The following is a 22,410-nucleotide window of genomic DNA, read 5'->3' on the forward strand; positions in this document are numbered from 1 at the left end:
AACCTCTTTTCCCCATTACCTAAGCCTGATTAAGAATAGCAGGTGAAGGGGAATTAGGGGGTAGACCAAATTTAGTCTCTGGATTCAGAAAGTTGGGGGAGCTAATAGCAAGACTCCCGAAGAGGATTACTGCTCCTTCTACCATATCTTCCTTTGAATTCCATATTTGGTGGCAGTTAACTAGAGTTGGATGCAATGAAATGACTAGCAATAACAACAAACTAGCACAGTGACCATGGGCCTATTAATTTCTTTGGATTTCAGCTTTCTCATCTCTAAAATAAGAAATTGTACTAGATGATTTCTTTTTTCTTTTTCTCAATAGTATTTTATTTTTCTAACTATATATAAAGATCGTTTTCAATGTTCAATTTTGTAAGATTTTGAGTTGCAAATTTTTTTTCTCCCTCCCTTCTTTACCTCCTCCTTCCAAGACAGCAAGCAATCTGATATAGGCCATACATGTACAATTGTTTAAAATATATTTCCATATCAGTCATGTGAAAGGACAAAAGGAAAAAAAATACCATGAGAATGAAAAAGTAAACAAACAAAAAAAAATTGAAAATAGTATGCTTCGATCTGCATTCAATCTCCATAGTTTTCCCTCTGGATGTGGATGGCATTTTCCATTTCAAATTTATTGGAATTATCTTGGATCACCACATTGCTGAGAAAAGCTAACATAGTTGATTATCGCATAAACTTGCTGTTACTCTGGGCAGTATTTTCTTGATCCTGTCCTCTTTAATCAGCATCAGTTCATGTAAGTGTTTTTAGGGTTTTCTGAAATCAGTTTGCTTATAATTTCTTATGGAATAACAGTATTCTACTACTTTCATATACCATAACTCATTCAGCCATTCCCCAATTGATGGGCATCCACTCAGTTTCCACTTCCTTGCTACCATAAAAAGAGCTGGTATAAACATTTTTACACATGTGGGTCCTTTCCCCTCTTTTATGATCTCTTTGGATACAGATCTAGTAGTGACACTGCTAGATCAAAGGGCACAGTTTTATTACCCTTTGGGCACAGTTCCAAATTGTTCTCTAGATTGGCCTGATTAGGTGATTTTTAAAGGTTGCTTCCAATATCAACATTTTATGCTTCTGGGATTCTGTGATGCCCAAATGAGATTTGTTCTTGATTGTCTCTCTTCTTCACAGAAATGATGAATCTGTGGTCAAGAAAACTCATTTTCCTTAGTTCAAATCTGGCTTCAGACATTAACTATATGTACGCTTAACCCTATTTGTCTCAATTTCCTCATCTATAAAATGAGCTGAAGAAGAAAATGGCAAACTTTTCCAATATCTTTGCCAAGAAAATCCAAAATGGGGTCACAAAGAGTTACACATGACTGAAAAATGGCTGAATAACTATATATATATATATATATATGCACATAGGTACACATATACAGGTATATACACATCTATAACTATAATATATGTATAATATAGATACACATATATAATAGCGAAGAATTTATTAAATATGTTTTAATCACTATACTAAGTATTGGGAATACAAGAAAATAGCAAACAAAAAGAACAAAATCCTCTCCAAAAACATGCTTTCAAGGAGCTTACACCTTAGCAGAGGGAGTTAACTTATAAATAGGAACATTCAAGACAAATACAGAGTAGCATCTGGAAGAGAACTTTAGAAGATATAGCACTAACAGCTAGTCAGACAAAGAGAGGCTCCTGAACAATATGGTATTTGAACCAGGGATTCCCAGAGTCAGGTTGACTTGGATAACCATTCAGAGCCTAAGGAAGAGCCCATATTTATTTGTACTCATTCCCATGTGTACACACACACACACACACACAGAAGAGTCATGCTCAGGTTGCATTTCTTGATTGATACTTTTGTCCTGTGAAAGAGTATATCATTTTGAACAGAGGCTGGTACGCAGCACAGTGCCATTCACACATACTCAGTAGATGCTGATCTCCTACGATCCCAGCCCATGAATATTTGATTTGCATTTTACAAACATTTTTGATTCATTACTCTAAGTTTTTCCCTCTGTCCCTCTTGCTAGAGCAATAAGTTATCCTTCTGGTTTCTAGTGTCAAGGGTGCTTGAACTATTATACTTCTAGTTATTTTTAGAAAATGACCATACTGTTGCCTCCGGGAAGTAGTGGAACCAGCTTCAGGTTTCTCGCAAAGTCTTTTCTGTCAAGCTCTGCTTAGCCAAATTGCTGAGATAAATCATGTCTCCTAATGCTTAACCAAGGTAGGCTCTTGAACATATCCTGTTCCTCAATACGTGAAATGGAAACGTTTGACCTGAGGTTCAATTTGAAATGTTTGTGCTTGTCCTCTGACCCATATTGTTGTTGTGTGTTCAGTTTGCTCCATGTTTCTCTCTCTTCATGCTCTTTTCTGTTTTATATTTTATTACTAGAGACAGGATGCTTCAGAATTATAATTTAAGGATAGAATCTATCTCCCACATTTGAAATCAATGGGGTCACTAAAGCCTCTCTTGGTTTTCCCTAACATTCTGGAAAGATAATGGGATTCTTTAGAATTTTTATATTGAGTCCAACTATTACTCTTGGAAGAACTGTAGTAAAAGTTGTTGTGGTTAGACTTGACAATATCTATATTTTTAAAGTGGAATAGGGAAAGATTGGAAGATGGAGAACTTCTAGAAGTGAAACTGCCCTTGATAGCTTTGGGATCATGGAAGAATAACAGAAGTAGGTAACCTTTGGAACTGAGTAAGGAAATAGTCTAATGAAACTGTTGTTCTTCAGTCATTCAGTCATGATCAACTCTTTATGGCCCCATGGATTTTTACCTAAGAGTTTTCTTTAAAGTATTGAAGGTAAAGAATATTCTCCAATATGTCACTTAAAAAAAAAAAAAAACTGGTGAGAAATTGAGGTATATAGGGATTAAGTGACTTTCCCAGGGGCACACAGCTAATGCATGTCTGAGGCTGGATAAGAGTTCAGATCTTCAAGATTCTAGCCTGGTGCTCTATCCACTGTACCACTTAGCTGCCCCAATGGCACTCTACCACCATATTATAGAAAGATACACACACTCATTATTGAAAGCTATTTTTTTCATCTTGTTATTTTTTCTTCTTACTCTCCCTCATATCCTATGTGCCTTATAGATTCCTTAGGTTTGCCAATGACACTAATTGGACTTGTGTAGCTCAGTATTAGGGTTAATGAGGTTGATAGATCTCAATAGAGAAAAATCCACCCTCCCCCCACACTCTTTTGTTCTATCTCTGCACCCTTCCTCCTGTGCCTTTTCTATTCCATTTCACTAATTTTCTCCTCATTGTGTGTGTGTGTGTGTGTGTGTGTGTGTGTGTGTGTGTGTGTATCTTTAGCCAATACTAAATGAATCTTGTTGGTAATACTCAAGAGCTAAGAGTTGCTGTCCAAACTAAAAAGTTGATAATCCCCAAGTGAAAAAATCTCTCCTCTGCACATATTAGCTTGCTTTAGGGTCAAGGCAACCATCAGGATAAACTGAGAGCTATAAACAGAAAATAGGGTTTTATTAAGTATGTTATCCATTGCCCATTTTGGACCTTTTGGCTGAACTTTATATACATAAGTCTATTTAGATGCAATCTCTTTCTTTAATATGTATATTTCCATTTTTATCTTCTTTTGACAATTTTGTCAAGCACTGTGGATAAATGTAATCAAGAACATGACTACCTAATTATTGAATATATATAGCACTAATGTGCTCTTACAGCACATTAACATTTCTGTTAGTTTTTTGTACTGCTAAATTTTTATATTTGGAGAAGATAAAGAAGTCACAAAACCATGTTTTCTCTACCAACTATTCTTACACTACTCCTACTTACTATACTTACCATGCTCCTACTGTGTCTTATTTAATCTTTGTAAAATAAGATTGTCCCTGTCTTCAAAGAGCTAGTAATCTAATAGAAAGACAAGTCACATACACACATAATACAAAAATGAGGCATGACATGAAGTCTCATTATAAGAGAAATGCAAACTAAGTTCTATTTAAGATGATTATTTTTACAGTTAATTATGAATTCTATTTTTGATTTTACATAGAAAGAATAGGGAAGTTTTTTTTTTCTTCCTAAATTATGGAAGCTATCATTTCAATGATTTAGTTTTTTATTTTAACCAGCTAGATTGCTAATGCCAAAGTTAGCAGAGAAACATATAGATACATGTCTATAAACATGTGAAATATGGGAAAAAGTGCCACATATCATCATATGAAATTTAAAATATAGTCTAGAATTATTTTTTCTTTGCTGTTTAATTTAAGGAATGTTTGTATTTAATGACTATTTTAAAAAAAGATATATGTCTTGGTCTACTAGACTCTAATCTTGTGGAAGCAACAGAACCATAATATGGAATTTTTTTTTTTAAAGTGGTTCCAAACTTGTCATGAACATTCATTGAAATGGGATATGTATCCAAGAGTATATTTAAATAAATGAATGAATAAACTTGAATTTTTAAGCATAAAATATTACATTTACTTCTTTACTTTAAGCTTTAAAATTTGTGGATTAGTGACTAAGATCCTTACAGATTTCACATGAGAAAATCCAGAATAAAGACCTTGCCTGGTATTCATGTGTATATTCTAAATGAATCCATGTGCATTTCCCCCCTGATTAAAATTCTGTGGTGCACTTCAGTGGCATGACAGATCTGTCTATAGAAAAAACGTTACAATGCTTAGACTTAGTCTTGCCAAACAAACAAGCAAGCTTTCAGAAACAGCCTGATGGGGAGGTAACGGGATGGTAGCCTTCTCTTTCTTGGGTCAGAGAAAAGCTCATTAATTAACGCAATGCTTATAGCAATAGGGATGGAAGTTCAGCACAAACTGTGCACAGTTTAGACTCATTCTTTTGTGTGGGTCCCCAAAAGAGAGAAGGGGGAGGTGATCCTTTTTTTTTGTATTACCAAATATTTGGCTGAATTTCATCTAGTCCTGATACTAAGCTACTTTGGGGCCAATGCCTCATTTCTCAGCATCCTGTTGTATCTGCTCTGTGTGGGGCAAATCTTCGTCTGAGGATGTAGGAGAGATCCGTGAGGTGTGTGTGGGGAGGGGGCAATGCGATCCCTGCTTGATTGAGAGAGATTCGTTATCAGCATGGATAGAGACAAGAAAGCGTTCCATTCATTTGGTGTGTCAAACTGCTGACCTCTGACCATCACAAGACTTTGCCTGAAGACACCGAGCTGGGCTTTGTTGTTCGTTTAGAGAATGAGCATGTCAGTAATCTTAAAGTCGTGTCAGTGTGGGCTGTTTTAGTTCGTTCCCTTTCTTTTTGATGAAACGGTCTCTCAAAAGGCAGGATTGGGGGGAACAAGAGACCTGTCAAACAAATTTGCCTCAGAGTCCCCAAGTCTACAATCACAATCATAAATGGAGCTGCCAGAGCCCAAGGCCTAATAAATTCCACTCTCCTCACAGCTTATCTGTGTGTGTGTGTGTGTGTGTGCAGAAAGAAACAGAGACAAAGACAGACACAGAGACAGAGAAACACAGAGACAGAGAGAGACAGAGAGAGAGAGAGAGAGAAACAGAGACAGAGAGGAGAGAGAGAGAAGAGAGAGAGAGAGACAGAGACAGAGACAGAGACAGACAGAGGCAGAGAGAGGAGAGAGAGACAGAGAGACAGACACAGAGAGAGAGAGAGACAGAGAGAGGAGAGAGACAGACACAGAGACAGATAGAGAGAGACAGAGAGATAGAGAGAGGAAAGAGACAGAGAGAGACACAGAGAGAGAGACAAAGAGAAAAAAAGAGACAGAGATAGAAAGACAGAGAGACAGACAGAGACTGCACTACTGGAGTGCCCAAGAGATCTTTCTTGGCTATAGTGCAGTTGCTTTTAATGTCCTTGATAAGATGTTTGCTCTAAGAGTCATCATGGTAAATCAGGGGAGGGGAATTCCTTCATAGTATCATTTGGTGCCTAAGATATCTAAGACTTAAGGAGTGATTTATGTGTAAAGGAAAGTAAACAGTTGTGTGACTTGTCAGTTTGATTTGCAACCATAATGTTGAAGGGACACTGACATCCCAAAAAACATTTAAAAAACTACCATCACAAACTGCAAACAGATAGTAAAGCAAAAATTGAGTTAATTCCCTCCCTTTCCTTGAGCTTTCACATTTATAAAGAACTTTTCTCAAAACAATGCTGTGAGGTTAGTAGTGTGCAGGGTGCAGCACAAACACAAATAAACGGATAAAAGATTAATAAATAAATAAATATTATATACAGACATACATGAGTATACACATATCCATATATGGAGAGGAGCCTGGGAGAAGAGCCCATTTAATCAGTGGGGATCAACAATGACTCTATAATCTTTGGGAGTTAGTTGCCTGGGGGCATTGAGAGGTTAACTAGATTTCTCAGGGTCATATGGCCAGTATGTGTCAAAGATAAGACTTGAATTCTCAGGCCTGCTTTCTCTCCACTATTCCATGGTACAAATGTTATTATTCCCATTTTACAGATGGAGAGACAGGAGATTCAAAGTGCTTATGATTTACCATGGGTCATTTATTATAGAGGTTTTTCATGATTCCAAATCTATCACAAATTCCACTGTTCTATACTCTTGCCCTAATTCAATTTAGATGTACAATTTTATTTAGCTATTTTTGCCATTTGAATTTCCATGTATTGCATACTACAAAATGTTATTCTTGTTTCCATATTGCATATACACATGTAAATAAGGAAATAGGATCTCTAAGATCTCCCTTACCCCTCAGAAATTCTAAAATTTATTAATCTATAGAAACTGGCACCATAGTTGTATTTTAACAAGACACAAGATACAAGCTTAAGTACTTTCCAAAGAGTTAGGAATTTGCTTCATTGTATTCAAAAATAGAAAAAAAAATGTACAAGAATTTGTTACTTGTAATTAAAAGGAATAACCTCCTAAATTTATAGAATGCCTTTTTCATAGATGAAAGATTTTAACTGAAAGAAATTTCATTCAGCTTCTGAAGAGGATATTACCCATTGCTACCAGACTTAGAAAAGCCTTCTTTTGAGATCATCACAGAAATCATTTGAATGGATCTACATTTCTCTGGAGAATCTCAAACCTAGTCACTAAAGCTGAGGAGAGCATGAAAATACAACAGTGGTTCTTGGTTTTCTGAATCACTGGATTTTTAAAATTTAACCACAGATTTTCTTTCTAGGAGCCTAGCCAAGTTAGATGAGCTAAAATAAAACTTTCTTTTAGTTAAACCACTGAAGGCAATGTGTTCTATGTAGAATCACTATAAATATGATCTTTAATTAAATCAGGAAAACAGGAGAATCAAAGGCAAATGTCATGATAGAAATAATAATATCTAACATTTATATAGCACTTACTATGTGCCATGCACTATACTAAATACTCATTTGATTTTCTTTCTTTCTTTCTTTCTCTTTCTCTCTTTCTTCTCCTTCTTCTCCTCCTCTCTTCCTCCTCCTTCTCCTGCTCTTCCTCTTCATCCTCATCTTTCTCCCTTTTAGATTAGCTTGTCTCATTTGATTCTTATTACAACCCTGGGAGGAAAGTGAAAATATCCCTATTTTATAGATGAGGAACCTGAGACAAACAAGAAGCTAAATGCATAGGTTTTAAAATACTTTTTGAAGTGTATTTTATGAACAAGTTCACCTTCATTACAAAGACTTGTGGAATTGTTGAGGTTTAAGAAAACTTGGAGATCAATTGAGGCAGTGTTATGGAAAGACTATTAGATCTGGAGTCAGAATAATTATGGGTTCAAATGGTCCTTTGTTGTCAAATTGTTTTTGGTCATGCCTGATTCTTCATTGCCCCCTTTTTGAGGTTTTCTTGGCAAAGATACTGGAATGGTTTGCCATTTCCTTCTCCAGCTCATTTTACAGATGAGAAAACTGAGGCAAACAGGGTTAAGTGACTGCCCCAGGGTCAACACAGCTAGTAAGCATCTGAGGCTACATTTGAACTCATGTCTTTCTGATTCCAAGTTCAGAGTTCTATATACTATGCCATCTAACTGCTCCTTCAAATGCTGTGCCAGACATCTACTTAATTATATGTGCCTCTGTTATTTAATCTCTTAGCTTCATTTATTTCGTTTGTAAAGTGGAGATAACAGTATTGCTACCTCCCAAGGTTATTAAGAGGATCAGATGAGCTAATATATGCAAAGTACTTGGCAAATCTTAAATACTTTGTAAATGTGAGTTACTCATTTTCATAGCTGAGGACTTTGAAGCTCAGAGCAGTCATAAAACATCAGACATGGAGGAAGCTTAAGGATCACCTAATGTAACTGTGCTATTTTTCAAATAAGAAAACAGACAGAAAGGTGGTGACTCACCCAAGCTCATACAGCTAGTAAATGACAGAGTCTGAGCTTAAAACCAACTCTACTAACTTTAAGTTCAGTGTTTTGACCACTATACCAGGGTCTCTCCTACTGCTGTTTAGAGGCAGAATTGTGTATGGGATAGTTACAATAATGTTAACAATACAGTGATGCCATAATATTTCATGCTTGTATAGATCTTCCCTCTTCCTTGCTCCCTCCCGTTCTTCCTCTTTCCCTCCCTCCCTCCTCTTTCCTTTCCTCTCTCCTCTTTCCTTTCCTCCTTCCTCTTTCCTTTCCTCCTTCCTTTTTCCCTACCCTCCTTCCCTTCCTCCCTTCCTTCCTCCCTCCCTCCCTCTCTCTTTTCCTCTCTCTTTCTTTCTCTCTCTTTTTCTTTCTCTTTCTTTCTTTCTTTCTTTCTTTCTTTCTTTCTTTCTTTCTTTCTTTCTTTCTTTCTTTCTTTTTTTCTTCTCTCTCTCTCTCTCTCTTTCTCTCTCTCTCTGTCTCTCTGTCTCTCTCTCTCTGTCTCTCTGTCTTTTTCTCTCCTTTCTTTCTCCTCTGAATTGGATTGGGTTAGAATAAATATATTTTTCCATTCGTCCTTTAGAATATCCAGTCTGTGAGCAGTTGACTTGTGCCAATGGGGCATGTTATAATACAAGTCAGAAGTGTGATGGGAAAGTGGACTGCCGGGACTCCTCTGATGAAGTCAATTGCAGTAAGTAGCACTCAGGGCACAATGTGTGACTGGTTCACTTTTTAAGCACGATATATATATATATATATATTCCATAAAATAAAAATGATTAGAATCCTTTTCAGCTTAATTTGAATGGTAGAAATGAAATTGGCTTTTTTTCTTTCCCTTTCTCACCTTGTATCCTAGCTCAGAAATGCCTGAATACCCAGTTTCAGTGTGCCAATGGAGAATGCATCCCTCGATCCTTTGTCTGTGACCATGATGATGACTGTGGAGATCAGAGTGATGAACATGATTGCAGTACGGTGATTTTGTTATTTTGGGCCCTATTGTTCAGAGCTAACATTTTAAAACCACCCTATTCATTCTTCTGAAACAAAAGAGGTATTAAATTAGATAGCTTTTGGAATCAGAAAATAATGAGGGTGTTATTTTTCTTCCAAAGATAATCTACCATAAGGTGGGGAAAGCTTCATATTTATTATTTATTTATTGGTATATTAGTTCTAGGAATTCTGGATTCTCCTAATTTTTTTTAGGAGTAATTGCTGAAACATATGAGTATAGAATAAGAATGAATGAGTGAAAAAGCATTTATTAAATACTTATATGAAATGCTAGAGTTAAAGATACTAAAACAGCAGACTTGGTAAAGTTCATACTGGAAAGGAAAGCATTTATTCTGTTGTACTTTAACTCCTTGTTGGGTTTATCCCTTTTCCCTGTCAGATGGAAGTTGGCAGCCAATGAAGGAAATTCCAGAAGACACTAGATTATGAAAGAATGAGTGAATGAAAAAGTACTTTCTATGTACCAAGCATTATGCTATGTGAGAGCTTTTGGAAGGCAGGGGCTGTATTTTTTGCCTTTTTTGTATCCTCACATTCTTGATGCGTGTTTGACACAAAATTAATAAATTTGGATTGACTGAACTTGGAGTCAAGAAACCTGGATTTTAGACTTAGATCTGTGTTATTTAGTAGTTGTATCACTTTGGGCATAACATTTTATCTCTGATTTCAGGACTTGTATAAAATGTGCAACTTGGATTAGATAATTTCCAAAGTTCCTTCTCCTTTTATCATGCTATTAACCATGATTCTAATTTAATTGTTATTTATGGTTTCTATATGAGGAGTAAAGTTATTGTTCTTTCTCTATAGCCTATCAAACATGCAGAGGAAATTTCTTTACTTGCCCAAGTGGCCGTTGTATTCATCAAAGTTGGATTTGTGATGGTGATGATGATTGTGAAGATAATGCAGATGAAAATGGATGTGGTCAGTGGAGGTTTTCTCTCTCAGATGACTTTTTCTGGGGCAAAGTATATTCTTCCTATGTGAAATACTTTTCAGTACTTATACTTTTTCTCCTCACTAGAACTTATATATATTCAGAGTTGTTCCTCAACTAAGAGATGATGGAATTGAGGTATATCAGTGATTAGAGTAACAACAACAGTGACCTGGACAGGTAGTCAGCAAAGGAAATTAAAAAAATCAATGTTTCTTAAACATATAATCAGCTGCACATCTGTGCTATTGTTTTTCCCTCAACAGACTTGACACATACTAACTCAACTCAAACATTTATTAAATATTAATAGCCCAGACAAGATCTAGAGTATTCTTATTTCAATTTCCACTCTCATAGATGAGTTTTAGATCCCAATGTTCTAGGTATGCTCCTGAGGGATCTGAAGGTGATAATCTAGTGCCATTGGCTCACAACTATTGATTTGTTTCCTCTGAAGAATATCAGTTGAGAATTAGCTTTTTGTTGTTTTTGTTATTCAGTCATGCCTAACTTGTGGGTTTTTCTTGGCAAAGATCCTCAAATAGTTTGCTATTTCTTTCTCCAGATCATTTTACAGATGGGGAAACTGAGGCAAACAGGTTAAGTGACTGTTCCAGGGTCACACAGCAAGCCGAAGTCAAATTGGAACTCAGTCTTTCTGAGATCCATTGCTCTATCCATTGCACCACCTATATGCCCCAAGAATTAACTTATCTTTTTTTAAATAGAAAGGATAGGTACTTTTAGAAAAGGATACATACTAAAATGTTATCATAAGAACAGATGATATAAAATATCTTCCTAAAAGTCTGTGACATATTTTCTCACAAGCAAATGCCCAGTCTAGGGGAAAGTGGTCTCAAGCTTAAAGAGCACATGTGGCACAGGTATTACTCATAGTTCCTAATTGCTGGAAGTTCTTTTCTCTCATTTCTGAGGTACTCAAGAATAATCTCACTGTGCTCATGCCCTTAAGCAAAATCTGTCTGTGTCTGGTGCCTTGTCTCCTATTGCAGACACTGCTTCTATGTATTGTGGTCCTAAATATAAATATACAAGGATAAGAAGAAGAAACTGAATTTAAGTTAATCAATTTTATTATTCATCAGTTCTGACAAAATGTTAGTGAGAGAGCCACTTTAAAATACTGGCTGAATATGATTTGTGGATTATATGTGGATTATCTATTATTTATTTTGTTGCATGTTTCCTAGGCTTCTATTGCCAGGGACTAAAAAATAAAAAATAAATTGGCTTTGCTTTACTAGTATAAAAATATTCTTTATCATCTGAAATACTTCATACTTTTTTCCCCTCTTCTGTTCAGAAAGTGGTCATCATGAGTGTTACCCAGGAGAATGGGCCTGTCCAGGGTCTGGGCACTGTATCCCAATTGAAAAACTTTGTGATGGGACATTAGACTGCCCTTCTGGAGAAGATGAGACCAATGTGACTGCAGGCAGACACTGTAGTGAGTATAAGAGCTGTCAGAACTGGATCATCATGCAAGAAGTATAAGATTTCTGTAGAAGTATACAAGAAGTATAAGATTGAATTAGAGAGTAGCTATTCTATGTTGTGAAAAAAAAGAAAATTATGATACTAACTCATTATAAAGTTCTTTAAAGTTCATAAAGTGAAATTTGTAAAGTTACAAAGCATAGTGAGATAATTTCTGTATATTATCTCATTTGATCCTTACAATAGTCCTGGGAAGCAGGTTCTATTTTATAGAAATGAAGACTTGGAAAGTTAAAAGTGGCGTGTTTACGGTCATCAACATTACTAATCATTGGAAACAGGATTTGAACCCATTCACCTGACTCTAGATTCAGTACCCTTTCCATGATACTGTGCAGTCTTGTGGTAGCATTAAATTTAATCAGAAAATCTGTGTTGGGATATCAGACATGGGATGTAAATTTAGATTGTTTTTTATAGTCATTACATTGTTTTGTGTTGAGCTGTAAGCATTAGATTAATTTTGGTTAAAATAAAACACACTGTACTGAGTTAGTGTCTATTAACTACATGCAAGTTACTATGACAATTTTGAATGTCCTTGTTCTATACTTCTTGATTTTAGAAAGGAAAAAAAATCCATTACTTTGTAGGAAAATTGGCTGTGCTTACTATTTTGCTAAAAGTGCCTTTCTTTGTTTAGATATATCTCAGTGTGCCACTCTGAGCTGTCAGCATCGTTGCCACTCCTCTCCAACTGGAGGGACTTGTTACTGTCCCCAAGGTTATGTCATCAACTCAAATGACAGCCGGACTTGTGTTGGTAAGTCAAGAATGGGAGAATCCATATGTAACAGTATTTATGGGCTTAATTTTTGGGGTCAAAATAATTGATATTAGGGAATTTCTATTTGTGGTTAGAGGTGATGACAGTTGTTGAGTCTTTTTTTGACTCTTCATGTCCCCATTTTGGGTTTTCTTGGCAAAGATTTTGGAATGATTTCCCATTTTCTTCACCAACTCATTTTACAGATGAGGAAATTGAGACAAATAAGGTTAAGTGACTTATCCAGGATCACACAACTAGGAAGTGTCTGAAGCCAGACCTGAACTCAGAAAGATGAGTTTTTCTGACTCCGGGTCCAGCACTCTATTCACTGTGCCACCCTGGCTGCTGTAGAGGTGATGACATGATAATAAATGGAAGAATGGTCTTCAGTGAGAATTTTGAGAGTGGTGAAGATAACTTGTAGGAAATCTTAGACAGATACCTCAAAGCCAATGTGTGTGTAAATGGCAAATAAGAGATAGGAATTCCATATTGTTTTCTTTCTTTACATATTTGGAATGCTTAAAAAATGCTTCTTAGTAGGATGAGCCTTCCTTTTGAATGTTCCTGGTAATGGCTAGCACAGAACTGGACACAGCACATGAAATGTCTTCCCAAATCTGTTATTAGGATATATAAAAGTAATTGAGATCACTGGGACTTTTGAACATTCAATTCAACAAATTAACTTAAATCCAATAAATATTCATTGAGTATCTTCTCTACTTAAGAAGGAGGAAGGAGAAGAAATTTGTAGAGATGAAAAAAATAGAAGAGTTTTTCCCTACAGGTAAGGAGGAGGGTATCTATCATTTCATCACAATGGGGATCCTTCAGAGTAGAAATTATCTGTGAATACAGATGGGCAACTTGTCTTTAAGTTACAAACCGTAAGATCTAAACTTTAGAGCTAGAAGCAATCTTTTTGGTCCAACTTCTTTATAGATTAAAAAAAATTCGAGATGTTGGAGGTTAAATGACTTGGTCAGGGTCATGCAGAAAATAAGTAGCAGAATTGACACTTGAATTCAGAACCAAATCCATCATTTTTCCTCTACCATAGTACCCTAAAAAGTTGCCCATGGAATTTAAAAAAATCAAGTGCCTTTTCGATAATCACTCAGGAGTATGCCTCTGAGATAGGAAATGAAGCCAGAGTTCCCTAATCGCAAAACTAAACCTCTATCCACAAGGAATTTGCAATCTAATAATTGAGGCAAGCACTTTAGTGAATTGTAATGTAATTTTACAAATTTATAATGAAATTAAAATTTACAATTTCATTGTTAAATCGCATTGCAATTTTATTGATAGAGGAGTGAGATTTACATTGTTATTTTTTACTTCCCAATTATTCAGGGTCTGTTGGCCAGACTTTTTTATTTTTATTTTTCTTACTTTAACTTTCTGGTGTATGATGATTTGATCAAAGAACGATTACTACTGTCCCTGGCAGAAGGCATAGGGAAGGAGAAATAAGAAAAGAAAAGTCAATCACCTTTGTTTCCTGGGATATCTGGTAAGAGGAGGCTGGGAAGCTATATACTAAAGTACTTTGGGATTTCCTTATGGATTCCTAAAGAACATATAGTTGAGAATTATTCAGGAATATTACTTTGTCCTTTAGTAGGATGGGAGTAGAACTGTACTTGTGATTTTACTCATAAAAGAAACTCTTGGGTAAGGAAGCTTTCTCTACCAATGCAGGTCAGCATTTTCTCTTAAATTTATAATCTCAGAAGTTGATAAGGGCATTGTCACATTCAGTAACTCGTTCAGAGTCACATAATCATTACATGTCAGAGTCAGGAACTGAACTCAGGTCTTCCTAGTTCTAAGACTTAGAATCCACCATCCTTTCATATTGACTAGAATTTTGAGATTCCTTGATATCTGAATACCAAGGAATGGTGCATAATCATTCTCATTATTAGAAAGATATTTTTGCAGAGATTGATTCATTCAAATTTAGATGCTTTGAAGCCTTGGTAAAAAGAGCATGAATTAGGAAAAACTTTAGTTTTCTGTCTCAATACTTTTACTTTTAGCTTCTGATGATCTTTTCTTCTTGAATGATAGTGATTTTCTTATCTATTGAGAGTCAAGAGCAATTCTAATAGGACGTGGTTCTAGTTATTATGAGATGCCTAGAAAATATTCTAATTCTTAATGTTTTGACTAAATTACTTAATATTGTAAGCTATAGCTCCAATGCTCACTTTTCTGCTTTAGTTATTTGTCAGGAAAAAAGTGATTTTTTTAAAATGGTAAATTAATCTGATTGCAATTGTCCTCGTAGCATGTAAAGTAGATATATTTTGGGTTTTTCATATCAGGGCCATATCTTCAATAGTGCCAGTAACTGTGCTATTCCTTTTTCAGATGGCAACTCAAGTTTAAAGTCCAATGCTTAATGCTGAGGGATTCAAGATAATCAGGAGTTCTAAATTCCTAAGAGTAACCAAAAAAAAAAAAAACCCAAACCAATTGATTTTTATAAGTAGTTAATATTAAAATCTCCACTTGATATTCTTCAGATGTCTCAATTATATGTGAATTTTTATGACTCCATTTGGGGTTTTCTTGGTAAAGATCCTGGAATGTTTTGCCATTTCCTTCTCTAGTTAATTTTATAAACAAGGAAACTGAGGGTAGGTGATTTATCTGGGATCACATAGCTAATGAGTATCTGAGGACAGATTTGAATTCAGAAAGATGAGTCTTCCCATCTCCAAATCCAGTGCTCTATTCACTACAGCAACTACCTTGACCTTAATAAGATATAAAACATTCTTTAAACTGTTCATATCATTTAAATTATATATGTTCAACTCATCTTAAAACAATTTTCAGATTAATGTTTTTATCTTTGTTCTCCTTTCTTATGCTTCTTAGTATCTCCAAGTAAATAACCCTTTTTCTTGTGATAGTATAAATCCATGGGCATTTAACAACTTTACTGGTTCTGCCCTATCACCTTGACAAATGTTGAGCCTTCTGTCTTTCCCTTCTGCTCCCCACCTTCCCTACTTAGCCATGGCAATCTTTTTTTTTTTTTTTTTTTTTTAGTTTCTAAGTCCTTTTCTTATTTTTTTAATAGAAAAAGACTCAATAGAAATCCCTAAGCATAAGACATTATCAGTATTATATTAACTTTTCTATTTTTCATTTCCTGAAGAGCAGATGCCATCTTTTTTTAGTAAAACAAATTGCTTTTCAATGCAGTAGGTACAACATTAGACCTGGAATCAGGAAGACCTGAATTCAAATTTGACCAATTGTGTCTCTCTGGGCAAGTCATTTAATCTTTGTTTGCTTCAATTTCCTCATCTGTAAACTCGAGAAATTATAGCACCTATATTCCAGGGTTATTGTAAGGATCAAATAAGATAATAATTGTGAAGTGCTTAGCATAGTGCCTAACACAGAGTAATCCCTATATAAATGTTAACTATTATCATTGTTGTTTTCATCATCCCTAAACCAATGTCAAACTATTCCAATACCTTTGTTTATTATCCTTTTTTCTTTCCTAAATGTTTAGCAATAGGTGTTCTCGACTTGTCACTTTCTCTCAGATCCCTGAAGACTCTTGATTGTGTACATTGTTATCTAAGTGTATATATCTGTATCTATATTTGTATCTAAATTTATATTTGTATCGCTCATTTGATTTTCAGAGGATGTCAGTTGCACTGTACATCTGAAGCTGTTTACTTTTCCATGTTAATTTAAATGACAAGGGAGCAACTTTTATCTCTTTATAAAGAACATACTTTCTTCTTTATTTGTGAACTTATGAGACCAATCTTTTTTTTTTTTGTTTTTTATGAGACCAACCAATTTTTTAAAATAAGGAAACTAATCAATTTTTATTTGACTTTTTTTTCTCATATAAGAAGTGTGCCAATAGAAATGTTTTTCCCTTTCTACCAGATTCCTTGAATTACTTGAATAAACATGATCATGAAGACTGGCATAATGTAAAAAATAAACATTAACAAAGTCATACTTTTCCTTGATGGTTTCTCTGTGCCTTCAGATTCTGCAACTTGGCTTTTGTCCTTTTATTTATAAATCAGGGCCCTCTTCTCATCTGGTAAAGATGCTAAAGCTTTCCTCCCTTTTTTATTCCTCTCATATTATTAATGATAAGACTTAGGAAGTTTTTCTTTCACTCATTCCCATGCCTTGTCTAGAAAACAAAACCTGATTCTAGTGACTAAAAGTTGGACACTTTTTAATTAAAAAATTATTTTTAAGTAAGACTTCAAAGACAAAGCTTCCAAACATTTGTAGCCCAGGAGACATTAGGAATATTTGCTCTCAAAAACTCCTTGTCATATTGCACAATCTTCTGCAGCTTCTCCTTACTAATATACTTCCCAGAATGATTCTTAACACTCAGTCAATCTCATGGTTCTTGTATTCAAAATCAGGTGGTGTCATGACCTGGGGATTTCTGTTGGAATGTCCCGCCCTTACCTTTTAACTGGAGCGAATCTTTTGGCAGAAATTTTGGCAATTATAAGCATGCTTAGCAGCACAGAGAGGGGGTGGCCCCTATCTCTTTCTGATCTATTATCTATTATGATCTATTATGAATTCTTGTTGTTGATTTGAGTTTCCAGAAGGTTACAGCAGTGATTTGAGGTCTAAAAAATGGATTGGGGTACCTCAACACTACTCTTGTGAGTTAAAATTGTAAAGGATTAGATTTTTAAAATTCAAATGAGAAATAAATGGCAGAGGAGTGCAATAAGACACTGTAATCTGTATCTTTGCAAGTTCATTTTACAAAAAACAAAACAAAACAAAAACTGTTTTTTTTCCCCTTAGAGTTGAAAGTAAACCAAAGAAGACTTTTCCAAATTGGCCTGAAAAAATATTGTCTTTTTTTTCAAAAGTAAAATATTATTAACTGCTACTCTCCAATTGTCTATTCAAATTATATTTAGAAGATTTCAAATGAAATCTGACACACTTTGTAATGTTTGGGGTAGCTTTCTGGAGGTGCTCTGGATGGGCCTTGGTCTCAGAAGGATAGACATTACGAGAATGGTCAGGAATAGAGTCTAGAGTGTTTATTGTCTCCTTCACATCTCTTTTACAGTCTTGTCACAGTCTGATCTAGTCTCAGTCTGCATCTTTTCCAGTCTCCTCCTATAATCTGTGACAGTCTGCCAGTCTGAACCAGTTTTGATCTTAGTGGAGGAGTGCAGGAGGCAAGAGAGCCAGCAGGAGGATGGTCAAGGATAGAATGTCTTATTTCCAGTCCTTCTTAGCCCTTATATACCTCACTACAATTACATCATTACAGCATACTGAATATGTGTGAATAAAGGAAACATTATATCACCATACTAAGTATATATGTGAACTAGAGAACCATCAACTCATCACCTTGTTTCAAGTATACTTCTCCAAAGTTCAGGCCCTCTACAACACTCCATAAATTAAGGAATACATTTGAGATATAATGCTTCCTAAATTTAGTTCCTTTAGTTCCTCCATGCTTTTGTTCCCTCATCTGTAAAACAGATTTAGCTGTCCTGGTCATTAGATGAAGTTTGAGATCCATGGATAAAAATAATAGAATGTTCACAATAAGCTGAATAATCTTACATTTTCTGGCTAGCAACAGAGTTCTCCTTTTCCCTGTTGTGTTTGTGAATGTCACACTGGTGGAAAATGACTTAGACCATTAATAATCTTTGATTTTCTTTCTAAAGAAATTCTCATCTCAATATTTGCTCCCTTTAAGATGTCTTTCCAACTTCTATACTTGGTATTCTTTCAGTATTTAGGCATCCAGCCTATCTTGGAGTGTCATATATTTATTTATGATTTGTACTGTGATTGTTTCATTGTCTATAGTTTATTTTCTCAATCAGATCTTAAATTCCTTGAATGTAGGAGCTCTGATTTCCTTTTCTTTTGTAAACTCCAGAAAACTTAGTCCAATTTCTATCTACAAAGTAGGTTCTCAGGAAATTAGAAATTAATTAGAGTCATAGTAGAATGGGTAAGACTTCTGATGGCCAAGGCTGTATTTGTTTTGCTTTTGTTTTTGCATCACCAGTGTCTTGTACATTATACATACCTGATACATGTTTGCTGAATTAATTTATGAATGACTAGTAAAATTATTTTTCATATTTGGTCTTTTCTGTAATGCTATGGAAAATTAATTTTTGACTAGAAACTTTATCAAATGATGCCCTTTATTTAAGAAATAGATTTGTTTTAGGCTTTGCTTTATTTTGGAATGAAGAATCCTCACAGAAATATAAAAATGTTAGAACTGATTTAAGAGATACAGTGTTACTTGAATATGAGTCTTCTATATTTTGGAAAGTAATTGTCCTTGTGTTCACTTAAAAAAAACACTTTGAAAAACACATATGAGATGATATTTTCTTCTGTTTGATGGATGGCTTACCTTATATTATTGCGTCTCATGAAAACTCTTTATTATGTAATTATATCCACATTCCTTTGATGGAATGAATTTTTTCCAGCTCCTAAATTTCCATCTGTATAAATTTTTAAGGGTTCTGCAGGTAAATACTATGAAATGACAAACTTGTGTTTTCCATATGATAGATTTTGATGACTGCAAGATGTGGGGTGTGTGTGATCAGATCTGTGAAGATCGCATTGGCCATCATCAATGTCATTGTATGGAGGGTTATGTCCTGGAACAACACCGGCATTGTCGAGCCAATGTTTCCTGTAAGTAAATGGCAGAGAAAATGTAACTGCCATCATCTTTTGACTATTCAGATATTGATTATACTCTTTGTGAATTATCTATGACTCTGACCTTCATTCTGTTAATTATTTATTTATCCTGTATATAACTTACTTTGTATATATTTGTTTTTGTGTTATCACCCCCCATTAGACTGTAAGCTTCTTAAGGGCAGGGACTATCTTTTGTTTCTTTATGTGTCCCTTGTACTTAAGGGTACAGTGTCTGGTACATGGTAGATGCTTAGTAGATGTTTATTGATTGATTGAGAAAACTTATATGATAGAGAAGATCCTTGGATTAGGATCTAGGGATTTTTGTCCTGACCTTGCTCTTGGCTCATCAGATGTTGGTTTCATCATTTGGAGCTCTTGAAAGAACAATGGAAATAGATAAAATAAATGAGGTGTCCATTATCCCAAACGCCCCAATAGCTAGCAAAACATAATTTTGAACAAAATTTCTCCCATGATTTTTAATCTGCTTTCCTCAAATCCATAGGGAAGTCATTTTATCTTTCTGGGACTAAGTTTCTTCATTTCTAAAATGGGAATTACCAAGTTATCCTATGAGGTTTATAGTGACTTAGGATAAGACAAGATGGGAGATGAGAAAGTCTTTTGAAAAGGAGAAAGAGTCACGAGAATGTCAGAAACTTATTTCTCCCTAATATATGCAACAAATGATTTCTGTCTCCTTCCTCTTTTAGCTGGTGTAGCATCTCTTATTTTCTCCAATGGTCGGGACTTGTTAATTGGCGATATCCATGGAATGAGCTTCCGGACTCTGGTACAATCTCAGAATCGTGGAGTGGCTGTGGGTGTGGATTTTCATTTTTACTTGCATAAAATCTTTTGGACAGACACTGTACAAGATAAGGTAAGTAGAAATCTCAAGACTGGGCCCTGAGAACGGAGTGGGACCAAGAACAGAATGTGTTGATAACTTTTCATTTTTGAGAGTGGGTGCAGGCAGTGCCTTTGTTTTCTAACAAAAAAGGCCCTTGAGATATTTTATGTTAATCACCACCTTTTCTGTGCTATACTATTACATGTGATACATTAAACAAAGCAGTCTATTATATGGATTAGTCTTGAGCAACTTTTAATTTTATTCGAAATGGAGTCCAAGAGCCTAATTAAGAGAAATAGTAGAGAAATAGTAGACATTCTTTCAAAACTAGTTAGATATTTAGTTGTAATTTTTTGAAACTTGATCACTTAAAATATAAAAGGTGCTGTGCTTTTCTGGATGATAAAAATCAGATTTCACCTGTATCTTCTAAATGCAACTTGAATTGAGGATTGGATAACAAATATTGACAGTATTTACTTTAACAAGCCAATATTTTGTTACATAGTCTTATTTGGAAAATGAGTTGGATTTAATTTCAACTTTGAATAAGATGGCGGAGATTTTAAGAAATCAATTTGCGAAACTCCTTAAAGATAGGGGAGGTCTCTTTCTCCTCTTTGTCATTTCCCCCTATTTCCAGTAGAGAATTCCAACACATTGTAATTACAGCTTCCTTAGAATTTGTAGGAGAAGAATCTAGTCCAGTTGTAATTCTGATTTGCTTCAATAAGTAAAGGAGCCATGATGACTTCATTAGTGGGAGTTTTCCTCACCCTGATGTAGATTGCATCTTCTCTCTACCTCAGTAGACAATATTCATGAATTGTGATTGAAACAATTCATTACCACTGGGCCACTCTCTTGTGAGTAGCCTCTTTAGAATAGGTGAGTTTGGCCCTTGAATGGCTGGCACAAGATTCATTCTTGGGTCTGTACTCAAAGCCATCTAATTTGGTAATATAGGATTCAGAAATGGAGCTCTGTTGAATTAAATTCAATAGATATTTGTTAAAGGATTTTAAAACAGACTCCCTCATTTTGCTAATGATGAAAATGAGGTCCACAGAGACTGTGCCATGCTTAATATCACATAGATATTAAATGATACCTAGGATTCAAACTTCTTCTACTTTCTACTATGCCATAGAGGAATATTAATTCTGGAATCAGGATTTGAATCCTGCCTTATTATTTTGTATCTTTGTGGTCTTGGATAAATAAATCACTTGGCTATAGTTTCCTTCTCTATGAAATGATGAGGTTTGCCTAGATTAATCTCAGAAATTCCAAATTTGAAAGGCCTTTAGTGGACATCTAGTCAACACATATATTCATAAGAATCTATAACATCTTGGACAAATGGTCATTCAAGTTTAGTTTGAAGACTAGTGAAAGCTAACTCATTGTCTCCAAGCCAGCACATTTTCATTCTAAACTTATATTTCCCCTATTTTTACCAAAATATACTACTTGAAATAAACACAAAACTTTTTTTGGTAGGAAGTGGTGATTTACAGTCTTAGTTCTTATGTCTTCTTTCCTTAGGCAAGGGCGACCTTGATGGTCCTGCATGTTTAATTCAATTCAACAAATATTTATTGATTTATTGATTGTGCTTGGGGCAGCTTGGTGGTGCAGTGGATATAGTGCTGAGCCAGGAGTCAGGAAGACTTATTTTCCTGAGTTCAAATCCAACCATAGACACTTACTAGCTGTGTGACTCTGACTAAATTACTTAACCCTGTTTGCTTCAGTTTCTTCATCTATAAAATGAACTGGAGAAGGAATTGGCAAACTAGTATCTCTGCCAAGAAAACCCCATATTGGGTCATGAAGTGTTGGATACTGCTGAAGTGACATAAAATCACCAACACTGTGTACTTGTCACTGTAATTCTTGACCTGATTTCTTCTAGAGGCATATCTTATACTTCCTCTCATCTCTATGAGGGTAGGACTTCTAGAACTTTTCTAAAGTCTAATCTTTGTTTTTTTTCCTCTGGAGTCTTATCCATTAGTTTTTTAAAAAAAATGATTCCTTTCTTTGAGAGGTATCTTTGCACAGCCAGGCTGGAATTTCTTAGATGTCTTCACTAGTTTCCACAAAAACTGAAGAGTGATATTA

At 35.1% G+C, this 22,410-nt stretch overlaps 1 protein-coding gene across 6 annotated transcripts in view; it reads left to right on the plus strand.

Moving 5' to 3' along the window:
• The window catches only part of LRP2 (LDL receptor related protein 2), a 233,801-nt gene that overhangs the window by 59,877 nt on the left and 151,514 nt on the right, over nucleotides 1–22,410 (plus strand). For all 6 annotated transcript variants that reach the window (XM_023499266.2, XM_023499267.2, XM_031960509.1 and 3 more), the window contains exons 5-11: nucleotides 8,999–9,109; nucleotides 9,278–9,391; nucleotides 10,255–10,371; nucleotides 11,715–11,858; nucleotides 12,552–12,671; nucleotides 19,284–19,412; nucleotides 20,141–20,310. In XM_023499266.2, coding sequence (XP_023355034.1) covers nucleotides 8,999–9,109; nucleotides 9,278–9,391; nucleotides 10,255–10,371; nucleotides 11,715–11,858; nucleotides 12,552–12,671; nucleotides 19,284–19,412; nucleotides 20,141–20,310 — 905 coding nt within the window. The remainder of the gene's footprint in view (nucleotides 1–8,998; nucleotides 9,110–9,277; nucleotides 9,392–10,254; nucleotides 10,372–11,714; nucleotides 11,859–12,551; nucleotides 12,672–19,283; nucleotides 19,413–20,140; nucleotides 20,311–22,410) is intronic.

Source organism: Sarcophilus harrisii, chromosome 3 (assembly GCF_902635505.1).
Source record: "Sarcophilus harrisii chromosome 3, mSarHar1.11, whole genome shotgun sequence".
Lineage (NCBI taxonomy): Eukaryota > Metazoa > Chordata > Mammalia > Dasyuromorphia > Dasyuridae > Sarcophilus > Sarcophilus harrisii.